The sequence below is a fragment of the Eptatretus burgeri genome, chromosome 2 (assembly GCF_056783735.1).
Source record: "Eptatretus burgeri isolate ZD-2024b chromosome 2, Ebu_testis_v1, whole genome shotgun sequence".
Taxonomy (NCBI): Eukaryota; Metazoa; Chordata; class Myxini; order Myxiniformes; family Myxinidae; genus Eptatretus; species Eptatretus burgeri.
Genome location: NC_140962.1, coordinates 125,726,688 through 125,745,012, shown reverse-complemented (window position 1 = coordinate 125,745,012; position 18,325 = coordinate 125,726,688). Strand labels below are relative to the sequence as shown.

At 41.6% G+C, this 18,325-nt stretch overlaps 1 protein-coding gene across 1 annotated transcript in view; it reads right to left on the bottom strand.

Annotated features, from left to right (window-relative positions):
* Nucleotides 1-11,592, bottom strand: part of LOC147033011 (beta-4C adrenergic receptor-like) — a 28,189-nt gene extending 16,597 nt beyond the window's left edge. Inside the window, exon 1 of the mRNA XM_085871110.1 lies at nucleotides 10,700-11,592. Coding sequence (XP_085727236.1) covers nucleotides 10,700-11,341 — 642 coding nt within the window. The 5' untranslated portion in view covers nucleotides 11,342-11,592. The remainder of the gene's footprint in view (nucleotides 1-10,699) is intronic.
* Nucleotides 11,593-18,325: the final 6,733 nt, after the last annotated feature.

The window sequence follows — 18,325 nt, the reverse complement described above, 5'->3', positions numbered from 1 at the left end:
TATGTAAGTTGCCTGTTTATTGTTACACCACACGCTTCTTTCTATCTCTGCACAACACACGCCAATAAATCTTCAATGTGCCACATGTCTTTCTTCGCCTGCTTGTAAATAAATTATTATTATTAGGAATGTTCCCTGCTCGTTTTTGTCTTTTCTTCCATTGATCCAGCATGGTCCGAATCCTACTTTAGCCGGGACTTTATTACCAATGATCTGTTCCTTTTAGCCGGACATCCTTGGCAGTGTCGCTCGGCTGCATCCGATCCGGAAAAGTGATCCGATCCGGCAGAGTGATCCGGTTCCGACAAGGCGTACCGAGGGCGTGTTCCCCGGTAATTAAATCACGTGATTAATTAGGTAACCAGATTAACCCATAGACGGGAGGACCCTCAGTCATGCAGTTGAGTTATTGGCGTTCACGGTCGGTTAATCAACCCGCCACATCACAGAAACATCCGTGTGTGACGGCCAACAGTTCCGGGGGAGTCTTGTGGGAACTGGATAGCTTCCCCCACCTAGTGGTCTTCTCACCCGACCCCCGGCCCAGAACAATACCATTGACCAGAGTTGCAGGTCCAGGCTGAATGGCAAAGCTGAGCTGTTTAGGGAGCTGAGGCGTAAAACTGTACGTGCGTTCAGGGTGGAAAAGGAGGCCTATGTGCGAGGAATCTGTGAGGGGGGGTAGAGCATCACCTGTGGTCAAGTGATTCTCGTCCTGCTTACAGGGGAATTCACGCATTGCGTTCATCCAAGCACATGCCTTGATGTACTGCAATTAGAGCAGAGGGTGGTGGGCTCTTGACAGAGGAGTCCAAAGTGCAGGCCCGCTGGGCTGGTTACTTTGAGCAGTTGTACTAGGCTGATCCCCCAGCTGTCGAGTTGGATTTCAGGGGTGTTACAATCCCTGTTTGTGACCCTCCAATCAACTGTGGTCCACCATTGTTTGTGGAACCGAGAATGCGGTCAACCGGTTCAAATGGGGTAAAGCTCCAAGGATCTGTGGCATCCATGCTGAACTTCTCAAGGTTGGTGGAAATGCTGCACTCGTGTCATTGCCTGCAGTTCTGTGTCTGTGAGACACCATCTGCTTGAGCACCAGTATCCAGAGCAGTCAGGCTTCACACCAAAGAGGTCAATGATTGACCGTGTCCTTGCTCTTTGGGTCCTCACCGAAAACAGGCGAGAGTTTCAGCAGGGGCTGCTTGCAGCCTATGTTGATCTCTGTAAAGCATTTTATTCAGTGATTTGGGATGCCCTCTGGAGGATTCTTGGTCTTCGTGGGGTGCCAACAAAACTAAACGATCTGATATCTGAACAATACTCTGGTACTGAGAGTGCTGTGAGATGTGGTGGTGCCATCTCTGACTTATTTCCAGTTGTTACTGGAGTTCGTCAGGGGTGTGTACTGGCCCCCACACTTTTCAGCACTTGTGTGGACTTGATTCTGGGGAGGATGTCAGAGAGATCAAGCTGTGGTGCATCATTTGGGAATGTCGAGATCTCTGACCTTGATTTCGCAGATGATGCAGTCATATTTGCGGAGACTTTAGATATCCTTTTGGGGGCCCTCGTGGTGCTGAATGAGAAGTCAGAGCCGCTGGAATTATCGGTTTGCTGGGTCAAAACTAAGATCCAGTCTTTCAATGACATCTTGGATGCTGCTGTCCTGTTTGTACCTGTTTGAGGTGAGGATGTTGAGGTCATGGAGAGATTCACTCACCTTGGCAGTGATTTCATGTCTCTGCTGGCTGTGAGTCAGATGTCAATAGACGTCTGGGTCGGGTCTGGGGAGTCATGGATTCAGTGGATCATGAGGTGCGGCGCTGCCGGTACCTGTGCAGGAGGATGAAAGTCCAAGTCTTCAGATCCTTGGGGCTTCCAGTCTTGCTCTATGGACGTGAGACTTGGACTCTGACCAGCGATCTGCGATGGAGACTTAATTCCATTGGTACCAGTTCTTTTCCGAGAATCCTTGGCTATCGCTGGTCGGATTTTGTGTCCAATGAGCGGTTACTGAGAGAGACTCAAATGAGATTTGTTACCTGCATAGTCCGTCAGCAGCAGCTGCAGCTGTAAGGACATGTGGCTCGTTTTCATGACGCTGATCCTGCACACCAGATTCTCTCAGCGAGGGAGTCTCGTGAGTGGAGGAGGCAAATGAGCTGACCACATGCCTCGTAGTCGCAGCAGTTTGATCGGCATCTCAAGGAGATGGGGATGGGACAGGCATCTGCCTGGAGGATGGCCAGGCGGAGGCCCCTGGAGTACCGGCGTAAAGTGGATGCAGCGACGTGCTGCTCTGGCACATGCTCCCATACCTGACCTGACCTGACATCGGTGGTAGCAATTGAATGGGCGTTTAAATTACCTGAACACCAATTAATATATGTGCAGGAAATGTCACCATGGGTCCACAGGGTGAACTGTAATAATAATATGAGTAATGTGAAGCCCCCCCCCCCCATACATCTCTCTACTATGTGTTATTGATGAGTTATGGACGCAGTAATATGCCACATTCAATCTATTTATTACGTAAGAAGTTCGCCCTTTTTCCTGAATACATCGTCTGTTTAAAATGAATTGGTGTTTAAATAATCTGAACACAAAGTAACAAATGTGGACCCAATCGGTACAGAGGGTAAAGCGGGCTTCCACTGAGTCTAATGAGCCCCCACACTTTTCTCTACGACGCGGGATTCACAAGTTATAGACCGAAGAACATGCCACATTCCATCCATTTATTATGTACACAGTTGACCATTTTTCCTCGGGCTATCATCAGTATCAATTGAATTGCTACTCCTGTATCCTCAAACACATACAAGTGCAGCCAAATGATTTCTTAGGCAAAAAAAAAATTCTAAAAGTTCTCAGATTGAAAAAAATTAAATAGTTCATGCTGCCAGACATTGTGGACGTTTGGGTTGAAATTTAAAACATACATTTTCCCATGTATCCTGCATCATAATTATGAAGATTCGCAATGATTTATGCAGCGGTTCCAGAGTAAACATTTTTTTAAATATTTTGATTAAATCCAATATGGCTGCCAAACCATTTGGCCAAGCAGGTTGAAATAAAAAACTTCCATTTCAGATATCTGCTGCATCATAACTTTGAAGTTTCTCATTGATCAACATTGCGATTCCAGAGTAAACATTATTTAATATTTTTCCTTCAATCCAATATGGCTGCCAAACCATGTGACCGACTCTACTGGTCAAAAGTTTTAGAACACCCTCATTTTTCAGTTTTTACTGAAATTTAAGCGTTCAAGTCCAGTGAATAACCTGAAATGGTACAAAGCTAAGCTGTAAACTGCCAGAGGTTAAAAAAAAGTTTAGGTTACAAAAACTGAAAAATAATGTAAATTTCAGAGTAGTTAAAAAAGGCCCTTTTCAGGGAACAAGTAATGGGTTAGCAACTGCAGCTGTTCTGCAGCAATGGAAGTAAATTAGGCCTTGAAAGTTGATGCAAACAATTCCTGCAGGTGTCCCAACTTTTGTTGATTAGTTACAAACCCTCTGTCTGTATTACAAAAGCAGTGATGGAACAGACTGTGTTGCTCCACCCTCTGAAACATTATTTGGACAATATTGCACTGCAGGAAGTAGTATATTGCTATCATAATGGCGAGAAAAAGACAATTAACAAAGGAAGACAGACAGACCATTATAACCCTTAAAAGTGTCGGTCTTTAATTTAGAGAAATTGCAAAGGAAGCCAAGTGTCAGTGAGTACAGTTTCCAACAACATCAAAAGGAACTTGGAAACTGGAGGAAACTCTGACAGGAAGAGGTCTGGCAGAACCAAAGCCACAACACAATCAGAAGACAAGTTTCTGAGAGTCAACAGCTTGCTTGATAGGCAGCTCACAGGACAGCAGCTTCAAACACAGCTTAACACTGGTCGAAGTAAGGAAGTCTCAGTTTCAACTGTGAAGAGAAGACTTTGAGCTGCAGGTTTGTCAGGTCGAGTGGCAGTTAGAAAGCCATTGCTAAGATGGCAAAATAATAAAAAGAGGTTTGCCTTGGACATGAAGCTCCGCCAATAGACTACTGAAAACTGTAAGGTCTTCTGGACCGATGAATCAAAATTTGAAATCTTCAGTTCATCATGCAGGGTTTTTGTACGCCGTCGAGTCAGCGAAAGGATCGTTCTTCAGTATGTGACACCAACTCTCAAACATGGAGGAGGAAGCGTGATGATCTTGGGCTCTTTTTCTGGATCCAGTGTCGGTGACTTGCACAGAGTGACTGGCATCCTGAACCAAAAAGGGCTACCACAGCATTTTGCAGTGCCATGCAATACACTCTGGTCTTCACCTAGTTGGTCAGGGGTTCATCCTACAGCAAGATAACGACCCAAAACATACCTCCAAGCTATGTCAGAACTACCTTAGAAGAAAAGAACAAGATGGTAGTCTTCAAATCATGGAATGGCCAGCACAGTCTCCAGGCTTAAACCCCATCGAGCTGGTTTGGGATGAACTGGACAGAAGGGTGAAAGCAAAGCAACCTACAAGTGCAACACATTTGTGGGAACTTCTGCAACAGTGTTGGGAAGAACTTTCTGAACAATATTTGATTTCCATTGTGGAAAGAATGCCACGAGTATGTTCGGCTGTTATATCTGCAAAAGGTGGCTACTTTGATGAGTCAAAAATTTAGATTAAATTTTGTTAAACAAAACGATTCCATGATTTTTTTTTATCTGCAATTGTTTATTTGTTCTATGCTTTAATTTTCAGAGTACATTGAAACATTAAACTGCTTAAATTTCAGTAAAAACTGGAAAAATGGGGGGTGTTCTAAAACTTCTGACCGGTAGAGTCCATCAAAAGGAGGTAGGAACTTTTTGTTCGTCATTGATAGTCGGTTATACCTGTAAAGATTTGCTTTGATCTGCTCAGCCATTTTAGAAAAGAAGACTTTTCAATATTTTAATTTTCAATCCAATATAGCTGACGAACCATGTCACTTATGGATTACGCTTTTGAAGTTTCGTGTTAATTGGGTAAGGTGCGTTTTTCTATCCAAGATGGCTGCCAAACCATGTGACTTTTGACATCATAATTTTTCACTCATATGCATCTTAGATAATAAAAGATAGTTGCAAAATTTCACTTTGATAGGATAAGTAGTTCCAGAGAAAATATTATTTAATATTAGTTTTTAATATTTATTTAATATTTTTATTATTTTATTATTTAATATTTAATATTATTTAATATTTTCTTCAATCCAATATGGTTGCCAAACCATGTTTTCTATCCATTATTCATTAACAAACTGAAATCCCCTAGCCTTGGAGAATATGAGTGTGAAGTTTCCACTTGACCTGAAAAGCCGTTCTGGAGATGTTTGAAGGTTTCAGGGTAAATTCAATATGGCTATCAAACCATGTGACCTATCAATTAGAAATTAACAAACTTGTACAAGGATGTCTGGGGAAACTCGTGTTTAAAGTTTTGCCTCAATGTGTTCAGCCGTTTTGGAGAAGATTTTTAATTTTATTAAATTTTCAATCCAATATGGCTGACGAACCACGTGACCCATGCCATCATAAATTTCAATTCTGCCTCTAATGGGGTAGCCGATCTGGTCTATGAAGTTTCGTGTTCATCGGGTAAGGTACGTTTTTCTATCCAAGATGGCCACCAAACCATGTGACTTCTGATGTCATATTTTTGCCACATATGCAGCCATGGTAGTCGATGATAGTTGCCAAGTTTTGCTTCAAAAAGATAAGTGGTTTCAGAGAAAACATTATTTAATATATTTCTTCAATCCAATATGGCTGCCAAACCATGTGAACTATCAATTATTCGTGGGCAAACTTGTATCCCCTTCCCTTGGAGAATATGTGTGTGAAGTTTCCCATTGAGCTGACCAAAGGTTTTGGAGAAGAAGATGTTTGAATGTTTTCGGGTAAATTCAATATGACCGTCAAAACATGTGACCTATCAATTCGATATTAACAAACTTGTTCAAGCATGTGTGGAGGAAGATGTGTGTAAAGTTTTGCCTCATTCTGTTCAGCCGTTTTGGAGAAGATTTTTTTTTAATTGAAATTTTCAATCCAATATGGCTGATGAACCACATTATTAATGTTAAAAATATTAATGAAATGGACAATTTGATGTATCCATGGCATCCTATGGAGAGAGGGGTGGATTTTACAAGTATCGTGCTCTGCACGAAGTATTTTTCTTGTTTATTTGTTTTTTGTCTGTCTGCTTATGTACAAGATATCTCAAAAATTGTGGACTGATCCAGATGAAATTTTGTGGACAGGTTGGGTGTGACAGGATATCTCAAAAAGGTGTAGATGGATCTGGATGAAATTTTGTGGACAGGTTGGGTGTGACAGGATATCTCAAAAAGGTGTGGACGGATTTGGATGAAATTTTGTGGACAGGTTGGGTTTTTGACAAGGACGAACTGGTTACATTTTAGTGAAGATCCGGATCCCGATCCGACGACTAGAATTTTTTGACGTGATTCTTCACTGTTGAGCGATAGGTCCAAAATGATATGTAGTACGATATCTCAAAAAGTTGTGGACGGATTTGGACAAAACTTGGTGGACACGTTAGGTGTGTGACAAGGAAGAAATATTTCAATTTTGGTGAGGATCCGCATCCGGATCTCACGATTTTTTAAGTGCTTCTTCACCATTTTAAGAAAGGGCGAAACTAATATATAGCATGATATCTTAAAAAGTTGTGGATGGATTTGGATGAAACTTGGTGGACAGGTTGGGAATGTCACCACGACGACTTGATTCTATGTTGGTGAAGATCCAAATCCGGATCTTGATACGAGAATTATTTAACTTTTTAAGTGATTCTTCATCATTGAGATATAGGGCCAAAACCGATAGAGTTCTGTATAGCATGATATTTCACCCATTGAAGATGGATGGAGGTTACTGTTTTCACCCCTGTGTTTGTTTGTTTGTTTGTTTGTTTGTGAACAGTATTACGGAAAAAGTCCTGGACGGATTTCGACGAAACTTGGTGAGGGGATTAGGTATGGTCAAAGGATCATGTCATTAGATTTTGGACTTGGTCCAAAAAAAAACTTCGAAAATTTTGCAACTTTTTTTCAAAAAAATTTCGATTTTATTTGAAAAATATTTGAATTTTTTTTGCATTTCTACATGTTTTAAGTGATTTCCAACCCCCAAAAAACAAATTTGTTAGAGAAAAAAAACCCAGAAATTTTGCAACTTTTTTTTCAAAAAAATTTCGATTTTTTTTTTTGGCATTTCTACATGCGCGTCGATCTAGTTTAGTTTATTCAATCGTGGTTCAGTAGAGTCTGATCCGTTTTGACCTACAATGAATAGGATATCAGGTTCACTTAAGTGACCCAGCAGTATTGGCGGCGGAGGTTTTGCACTCTACTGAGTGCTCCCCCTCTTGCTATTTATTTTTTAAAGTGATTCTTCACCATTGAGAGATGGGGCCAAAAACGATATTGCATGATATCTCAAAAATGTATTGGGCCCAATATGTTCTCGTTGATCAGGCATTATGTGGCAGAGGTATGCACTCTTCCAAGTGCCCTTCTAGTTTTATTGTTGTTTGGCTCTCGGCGGTGAAGTTTGAATTCTCTTGTGGTATTTTCCTGATCAATCGCCGATTCGGTTTGTGTTTATGCTCGTGCGTTTCATTTATCATGTTAATGTGTGTTGTTATTATCACCACCCAAAGTGTTTCACCGTGATGTTGAGTATTTTTTGTGTGTGTGTGTGTGTGTGTGTGTGTGTGTGTGTGTGTGTGTGTGTGTGTGTGTGTGTGTGTGTGTGTGTGTGTGTGTGTGTGTGTGTGTGTGTGTGTTCTTGTAGGGAATAATTATTTTAACCATTCGAGCTATTATCATCAAATTTTCAACAAACCTGAAACAGAATATGGAGACCATCAATTCATAAAAAATTTTTTTCAAGTTTGTTCAGATACAAAAAGCGGACATGGACAGGCTTTGCATTTTGAGATACTTTGTCGTGTAAACGTTCTATGTTTTGGTTGTGTATTTCATGATAGCTCTAATGGTATGCATGCGTTCCTGATAGCTCTAATGGTATACATTTATGATAGCTCTAAAAATTGTACTCTTCGACTTGTGGTGATGGTGGTGGTGGTGGAGACCCAAACTTTGAACCGAGCCAACGAGGTTTCATGAAAGGTCCGGAATGTTTACGTGAACAATAGCCAATCCTTATTGTTTTTGATTTCTTTGAAAGAGATGGAAATTTTCACAGTGCAACCATGGGATTTGCCTTCTCCATCACCGAACCACTCACTGCAGTGGACATGGAATACGACAAGTGTAAAAGTGTTATGTAATGTCAGATACAAGCAGTTCATTAAACTTTTAACTTTTCCGAGTGCGTTGAATGGTTATTTTTAGAATAAATAATACAACAACTCCAACCAGCCAGCAACTTTCATGATTCATTTTGACAAATACATTTATGACTGTTCAATATGGCAGTGACCGAGCATAAAAGTGTAACCATAAATTTATTCGAAAAATGAAACAATCATCAATGGAGTGATTACCAGAGTGGTGTCAAAGCCACAAAATGCTCGCCTGTTTATACATTTATCGTTTTTCGTTTATAAAAGACGAGTCTAATACTATTTTTACCTTCGCATTCTGCGAAAGGTTATGTTTTGGTCAGCGTGTATTTATTTATTTATTTATTTATTTATTTGTAATCTTGTGATTCGTATAACTCAAAAAGTATTAAACCGAATTGCATGAAATTTGGTGGGATGATTGGTTATTAGCCAGGAAGCATTCAATTAGATTTTGGGATCGTTCGGGTCAAAGGTCAAGGTCAACGTCACGAAAAGGTCAAAATCGTCTTTTTACGATAACAAGGTCAATTTTTATTCAATTTGCATGCAACTAACGCCAAAATGTTCAGAATTCAACGCCTCATCTTGTGATATGCAATATGACACAATGACGCCCATACTCTTGTTACCGGTTAGGGGTCAAAGGTCAGGGGGGTCACGACCTTGAAAAATATGCTGTTTTTGTCATAACGCGGTCAATTCTTGTCCGCTTTACATGAACCCAGCACCAAAATGTTCAGAATTTAATGCCCAATCTTGTGACACAATGACATCATAACACATGTCACCGGTTGGGGTAAAATGTCGGGGGGGGGGGTCACGCCCTTGAAAAATATGCATTTTCGGCATAACTCAGTCAATTCTTATTCGATTTGCATGAAACCAGCATCAAACGAGATTACCTTCTGTTGTTGAAACGTTGTATTCACCGAGCTTGCGAGTGAAGACTCGCCAAAACGACGTGAGTTGATTTAATTGTTGTTTAGTCCGTAGCCCCCGAAAGTCGGGGGGGGGGTCATGACATTATAGATATGTGGTTTGTGTCATAAGACCATTCATATGAAACCAGTTCCCCACACTCATATCAAGAACAAAAAAAGTAGTGGCGGCGAAGGTATGCGCTCTATGAGTGCCCGTTCTAGTTTATAAAGCATTGCAGCGAAGTCTGATCCAAATAATTTTAAAGCAATATATGTATTTGTATATTGTAATCAATAAAAAAGTGTGGTAGATAAAAACATTAGAAAGGAAATAACTTGCACAAAAAAACTTTAACATTTTCACGCTGACGCTCAAGCCCGGGGTATCGCTATAGCTCTCTGTTCTTCGAACAGGCGTGCTCACCAGAGAGTTGGGGTCAAAGCCACTGTCAAAGCCACCCAATGCTCGCCTGTATATACATTTATCGTTTTTAAAAGACGAGTGTAATATTATTTTTTATAAAGCATTGTAGTAAAGTTGTTGTTCGTCTTTCGGCTGCTCCCGTTCGGGGTCGCCACAGCGGATCATCCGTTATGATCCTCATAATGATTTGGCATAGGTTTTACGCCGGATGCCCTTCCTGACGCAATCCTGGTCGCCTCTTACGACACAGGGATAGGATTGGGTTTCGCCATGATTCCGGGCTGCCCTACACCCTTTCATAGCGTGGCCCAGTGCAGAGTACCAGTCATCAAGCGATCCTCCAACCCAAGCCTCTGAGTAGCCAGATTACAGGCGCATGCCACTACGCCCGGTTAGAGCATTGTAGTGAAGTCTGATCCAAATAATTTTAAAGCAATATATGTATTTGTATATTGTAATCAGTAAAAAATAGTGTGGTAGATAAAAACATAAGAAAGGAAATAACTTGCACCAAAAACTTTAACATTTTCACGCTCACGCTGAGGCTCACGCCGGGGGTATCGCTATAGCTCTCTGTTCTTCAAACAGGCGAGCTAAAAATGGTATAGTGATGAAAACAACTCGTGGAGTTGATTTAAAAGGAATTTAAATTGAAAAATGAAAGTGTCTTCAAACAAATTCCAAAGACTTTTTGATTCCCCATTTGACTCATTCAGTTATTCATCATAAAAGCTAATTTTGTGATTCATGCAGACATTTTCAAAGATGTGAAAAATAATTATGATAAAGCTGCATAATTTACTCTTCAACTCCATTATTCGTATTCCAAAAACCATTGCACCACAACAAAGAGGTTTGCTGCATCTTTTAACAAATAATTAACCTTTATAATTACCTATTATAATTCATGGAATATTTAAGTGACAAATAAATAAGACACCAATCATGTTTCGTGAAGTTGAGGACACCAAAAGCACTTACCTGATGTTCAGCCTCCTTTAACACTCGATTGTATACGAATATCATGATGATAAGTGGGATGTAGAAAGACATTGCAGAGCTCATTATGGCAAAATATTTGTTGGTGATGAAATCGCAACACGTTGGATCATCATAACAAGCCTGGGCTGTGGGATCACTTGAACGCCACCAGCCAAGGTGGATTGGGAGGATGGAAATTGCACCAGAAATTAACCACACACAGATAATGACGATGGAAGCTCGGCGTCGAGTCATGATGGACTGATAGCGCAGCGGAGACGTGATGGCCACATATCGATCAATCGCGATTGCGCACAGGGTCTCGATACTAGCAGTGACTGAAAGAATGTCGATGGAAGTCCACATAGCACACATTGTTGAGCCAGTACTCCAATAGCCGATGATAAGAAGAGCAGCACTAGGAGGCATGATGAGTGCACCAATTAGTAGATCTGCACAGGCGAGTGAACTCACAAAACAGTTAGTAACTCCTTGCATCAATCGTTTGTTACTCGAAATTGCTCCGAGAACCAGAATATTTCCTGAAACTGTTATTATTATCAAGAAAATGAAAAATGTTCCAAAAGCAATAAGAGGCTGAAGTAACATCTCTGAATTGTTTGAATTATTACTGCTATTCATCTTGCTCACTGCTGTTGATCATCTTGGATTGAATCACCAACCGTAAAGATATTTAAGTGGGTTCCACGTCTCCAGAGGAAGCATTCCTTCTACAATTATAGTGCAAAGCACCAACTGGAGTTTGTGCAACTCTCTTGAGATGTCTGTTTTAATTGGTGTTGATCAAACTTGATCAAATGGGTTATTTATCTGAACATTTTTCAGCAAGTTAATGTGATGCTTTAACAAACACATATTTCATTGCCTGTTTAAAGCCCCATTCCACGAGCATAAGAAACAGCATTTCTCTTTAAATACACATTACTGCATTATTACAGCTTCTGTGGATACAGTTGCTTTTGTTGTTACAAATGTACAAATTCTGGTGATGTTTGCGCACATGATGGAGAACATTTCTGTTGATACACTTGCTAAATAATGTGCAGAAAGCAATGCTCCCCATTCCTCAGGAAGTATACATTTCGGTGAACCCCAGTGCATTTCTCCAAGGGATTTGGAAAGGTGTTCCAAATTTTTAGCGTAGAAGAAGAAGAAGAAGAAGAAATCAGATCGTCGGGAGACCAGAGATAAAGGTCGATGGCTCAGAGGTTGTCAGACAAAAAGCCCAGTTTGACATCCATCAGAGAGATGACATACACATTGATGAATGAGGCCCCACCCTCCCCCCCAGCTGCAAGACACAATAATGCCATTTTATACCGAGGCTGAGAATAGAACCAGGCAAGACAGCTCAGAGGTGAGTGTGCATACATTTCAGCCATCCTACCAGCCTACTTTTAATGCTACATTTTCTGCATGCCACCTGAAGGTCAGGGCCAGATGAACTTGCATTCTAAGGTGTGTAGGTGTACAAGTGAAGGGGAGCAGTATCTTGGTCAGCAAGACGTTCAGCTATTTATTTGCCTTACTATTTTGCAATTGGAAGACAGAGTACACTCTTCTCTGAGTATTGAGGAGTCGGCACTATTGGTGGTTGGAGTGGTTCATTCTTGCTACATCTCGGCTGAGAATATCTTCAACTTCATCAAAGGTCTTCGTTGGAGGATAGCAATATTTTGAGCATCAGAAAATTTCGTTCCCATTGTCTTTCGGTGTTTTGATATTGTTGCGGTTCTGCAAAGCTGAGCGCTTCCCCAATAGGCAATGGCACACAACATATAGCGGGCCTGAGACAATTATTGCATTCTTATTCGTTCCAGGTCGCCCTTTCTTTATGTGTAATGGGTTTATGGGTTTTTGCCTTGTGTTGGGTTCATGTCGGTTTTTCCCCCATATTCTCCCCGTTTTTCTGTCTTTTACTTTGAAACCACAATCAGGGGCATGCACCATGACCACCAAGACGCGAGGTACCATGCGTGCTACCGCATTTGCATATCCGCGCCAAAAACACAGGTCAAATCGCGCATCCAAATTGTTCTATTCTGTTGAAGAATTTTCACAATTTTAATTCTTCCATTGAAGTAATTGTTCTGGAGAACAAAAATTATATGTTCTGTATTGCATAAGATATCACACAAACCACTGCACTTTAAAGTTTGCGGCTCCCAGTAATGAAGGTCGGTCCTGTGTCAGGGCAAAATTTTCCACATGGTCCTAAATTTTATAAAAATGAAAATATATTTTTTAATTTCTAAAAATACATAGTTTTGTCGAAAAACGGTGGTTGGAGATTAAATTGATTTTAACTTTTTCTTCAGAGGGGGATTCTTAGTTATGAGATTTAGTGTGTGCGTGTGCGTGCGTGCGTGCGTGCGTGCGTGTGTGTGTGTGTGTGTTATTTATGCTTTTGCTTATCATGGTAAAATGTGCACATTTTATTTATCCCTCATTTTGGACACTCAACTTGTGAGTGTCATTAACCTCCGCCATCTTCGAAGATGGACGGAGGTTACTGTTTTCACCCCTTTCAATTTGTTTGTTTGTTTGTTTGTGAACAGTATTACGGAAAAACTCCTCGACGGATTTCGACGAAACTTGGTGGGGGGAGGGGTTAGGTATGGTCCAAGGATCATGCCATTAAATTTTGGACTTGGTCCCCCCCCCCAAAAAAAAATTGTTAGAGAAATTTTTTTTTTTTTGCATTTCTACATGTTTTCAGTGATTTCCAACTCCCCCCCCAAAAAAAATTGTTACCCCCCCCAAAAAAAATTGTTACCCCCCAAAAAAATTGTGAGAAATTTCTTTTTTCTTGCATTTCTACATGTTTTAAGTGATTTCAACCCCCCCAAAAAAGTTGTTACCCCCCCAAAAATTTTTTTTTTTTGCATTTCTACGTGTTTTAAGTGATTTCCAACCCCCCCAAAAAATTGTTACCCCCCCAAAAAAAAATTGTTAGAGAAAAAATTTTTTTTTTTACATATTTTAAGTGATTTCCAACCCTCCCAAAAAATTGTTTGAGAAATTATTTTTTTTGCATTTTTACATGTTTTAAGTGATTTCCACCCCCCCAAAAAGAAAATAATTTGGGGGTATTTCTACATGTTTTAAGTGTTTTCCAACCCCCCCCCCAAAAAAAATGTGAGAGAAAAAACAATTTTTGCAACTTTTTTTTCAACAAAATTTCGATTTTTTTTTTTTTGCATTTTTACATGTTTTAAGTGATTTCCAATCCCCCCCCCCCCCCCACCAACAAAAAAAAAAATGGAGAAAAGAACTATAACTCTGTCAGCACTGTTGACATCATATTTAATGAATAAGATATAAGGTTCACTTGCGTGACCCAGCAGTATTGGTAGCGGAGGTTTTGCACTCTCCAGAGTGCTCCCCCTCTAGTTTTAAAACTTGATTTGACGATAGATTTGATTTGTTGATGACGTCACGGCCAATACATTTTTGCAGGGCTCTGGCAACTCAAAATTTGGCATGACACAATTGATGAGAATGGTACATCTCCAGTAATAAATATGTGTGTGTGTGTGTGTGTGTGTGTGTGTGTGTGTGTGTGTGTTTCTTCCAAAACTGCAAAACCATAAAACCCCGCAGCCTGCAACATTGTATGTCCACGAAAAAAAACTCCAAGGAAGTGTAAGAGTGAAAATTGGATGTTTGAATTCATTAAAAAAACCCGTTTTGAAGATAATTATTAATGGCATTATTGGATTATATCCTTCATTCGGCAATCCTTGGCCACCTCACTCTCTGGATCTTAAAGCTTTTCCAGGAGCTTTCATTCAAACTTTTTCTGGGTCAGGAGCCACCATGAGCCACAAGCAATAGACAGCTGTAAGGAGATGTGAGGCGCTGAGGAACTGTGAGACACAGTGAGGCGCCGAGGTGTTGTGAGGAGCTGAGGTGCTGTGAAGCTGTCACCAGCTGTCAGAGCGGTCAGAGCTGCAAGGCTGCAAGTCTGTCACTAAGGCCTAAGTCACATTTGCTCTACGGCGGCCGTACGCCCTCTGAATTGACAGAAACGTGCGGCGGCCGCAGAGTTTCTGAGGTGGCCTCAGGGTGGCCCTACACCGTATGGCTATATTTTACAGGCCGTAGGGTCGCCGTGGAATTATAGCGCGGAGTTACAACTTTTTTCATTTCTACGTTCGCCGTAGCAATTCGACAAGCCGAAACAAAAGAATTTGTAAAAAAAGAAAGTAAAAAAAGAACCCACTCGTTCCCGTCCGTCTGGCCCCACGTTCGCCTTAGGGCCTCCCTGCGGTCCCCCTGCGGTCGCCTTGCAGGCACCTTGAGTCTGCCTTGAAAATTCTATGGCCGCTGCAGGAACGCCCTAAGGTCACCGTGCGACATCAAATCAAAGACCTACGGCACCCCCACGTTTTCGGTCTCCACAATTTATAAATATGCGTGCGGCTCCCCAAAAAATAAAAACATATTGTGACGGCTACATTGTGTGACCGTGGAAATACTGTGGCCGCCGTATAATTGCGAGTGGCCGTAGATTTTGGAGACCCCACGGCCGCCGTGGCAAATGTGACTTAGGCCTAACTGTCACAAAACAAACTGTCGCCAGCTCACCAACGATGTCTGGAACTGACTGGAGCTGAAAAAACGTCACCCAGCTGTGACAAAAACGGTCCTCCCGTCATTTTTATAGGCAGCCAGTCTGGGTGGAGCCTCAAGCAGACTTCAACCAAATCCACCTTGCCTATTGGTGCATCGTTGCACGTGATCAACTGTCAACCTCGCGATCATTCTTTCCTCACCAGAACGAGATGCAACCCCAAATCAACACAGGCTCGGCCCACAACGCCATGCCCGCGGTGCTGGACGAATGGCAGAAAGCAGCCAGAATTACCGAGCGAAAACGTGAAGCGCTCATAAAACGTCAACAACAACCATCACCTATCCGTTCAGCCCGACATGAACAAGAGCCAGCCAGCATCCACAGATCTGCCAAACGGGACGTCAAACTTCGATGGAAAAAGGTTGGTGTCAACGCCGGTGAAAGAGGTGGGTGTCGAACATTGATAGAAAATTGGTGGGTGAGGTAAATGATCCCCACAGCCATATTTCACAGTCAGAATAACTGCTCAGGAAAAGCCCTCGGTTTGCTTAATCAAATATCTTTTAAGTCCAAGGGGTAAATAAATCGTCCACCTCCAAGCCCACGTGTCCTGATGGAAAGGGGGTAGACGAGCCTCCATTGGGCTCACGGCTATCTCACGTGCATGTGTCTGTGGTAAAGAGAAAATGGCCATCCCACAAGAAAGGGAATCTATTGGGTAGTCGATCAAGTCGAAAAAAGAAATCTCCAAAAACATTTTTTTGAGATTTTTTTTTTCTGCCCTTATTATAAGTATTTCCGTCGACATGTTTGTCTGTCTGTTGGCTGTTCTTAGAGTACCCTTATTCTGGACATTTCCATCTGTCTGTCTGTCCGCGAACCTTTGGTCAAGCCTCGGGGCTAAACCACTCAACCGATTCCAATGAAATTAGGTAGGTAGGACCAGTATCACTGGGAATCGTGTGCTTTCGAATATGCGACCCCGGGCCCTAGCAACGGCATAGCAACGGCCCTTTAAAGTGGTCAAAAAATCGAAAAAAAATTAAAAAAAAAATCGAAAAATCGAAGGCGAGAGTTCTGTGCGCAATCTATGTCGCTCCCTTCATGCCAATTTGCAGCCCTAACAAAAATATTTATAGGAGATAGGTTTTGGGCGAGTACATGTCGAACATTTCAGAAAGGGTTAATTGCAAATATCTCGAAGAGAAAGAATCTGATTTTGATGAAACTTGGGTGAAATGTGTACAATGTGGCGAGCATGTACACATAAATGAATGGTTGCTATGCACACTTCCGTTGCTTAGCAACAGCTAAAATACTTTATCGTACATCGTACACTTATTGTGGACTGTACAAAAAAATCAATACCTCCAAAACTGGACCTCCGAGGGACCTGTTTTTTGTGCCCAAGCAGAATGTCTTACATGATCATATAAAAAATATATATATATTTAGCGAATAGATAAATGGAATTGCCATTGCTGCCATTTGTTGGAGTCTCTTTGGAAACATGCCTGAAATTTCACAAGGCGGGTTTCTGGGCGCAAACTAAGAGGGCTGTGATAATCATATTTTTGTGCTAAATTGATTGATCGCATGTACATGAATATCGGCCAGTCGCGTCTGCCAGCTTTTCATCTCGAGCGAGCAACCATGTCGCCTCCCGGCTTGTTCTGGACATTTCCATTGGGTAGTCGATCCAGTCGAAATTTTTTTTTTTTTGAGATTTGTTCTACCCTTATTATCAGTACTAGTATGGGCCGTAGGGGCGTGCCCGTAGGTGAGTGCCAGTATGTGCAGCCTCTCTCTCTCTCTCTCTCTCTCTCTCTCTCTCTCTCTCTCTCTCTCTCTCTCTCTCTCTCTCTCTCTCTCTCTCTCTCTCTCTCTCTCTCTCTCTCTCAAACCTCAAAAAGGCACATCCGCGGGTCCCCAGCAATATTCCTGGTAAGTTTCAATCGTGCAAAAGAAATAATAAAAAATAAATAAACATTAATTGTGATGTCATTCGTGATGTCAGAGCACCATGTCCTGTCATTGGTCGACAGATAAATGGCCGTAACTTGGGAACCGCTCGTCCGATTAATATCAAACCTTGAAAAGCACATCCGCGGGGCGCCGTCAATATTCCTGGCAAGTTTCAATGAGATCTGACCGGCGGTCGTCGAGAAATGGCGGTCGCAGACAGACAAACAGACAGACACACACACAGAGATTGCTGGAATTATCGGTACATTTCAAATGGCGATTTCAGTTAATACAATGGCAATTTTGATGAAACTTAGTTGGTAGGTTCATACCATGACCTAGTTGTGTGCAAATGAGAACCGTTGCTCTGGACACCACCGTTGCCTAGCAACAGGGCTTTGAAATTTTTGAAAAATCAGAAAAAATTTATTTTTTCGAAAATCAAAAATCAGGCCACGAGCGACTGTGGGCAGTACATTCAGCCATATTGACAAAAATTTCTAGCTGGATCCTATGAAAATTGTCAGAGAAGATAGACTTTGAATGAACCCTGGTTGAAAAAACGAAGTTCATTATATCTCGGACTATGAGTCAGATATACATGAAATTGGTATGGTAGGTTCATGGTATGTCCAAGTTATGTGTGAGAAAGAAACGTTGCCATGGACCCCTCCGTTGCCTAGCAGCGGCCGAAAAACCTATAAATGTGGGGGTATTTTAACAAAAAAACAATCTGCAGCATTAACCCTTGAAGCGAGAATCATGAATTTTCTTGTGCTTAATCCTCAGGTCATTCCCTATCGAACGGGCCCATCGCGTCAGGTTCTATTGGGTAGTCGACTGCCCATGTCCGCCTACCGGCTTGTTATTTATCCTTCTCAACGCATCAGAGTTAGAATCCCACCAGACATGAGGATGGTCGATCCTGGACATGCATTTAGGGAAATACTATCTGAGGACCAAAATGTTTGTGGGCATCAGTCGGATCCGATTCTGAAATCCATAACAATACCATTGCATTGGAACATGAGTATGTCTATTAAGTACATACTCTTGAAATG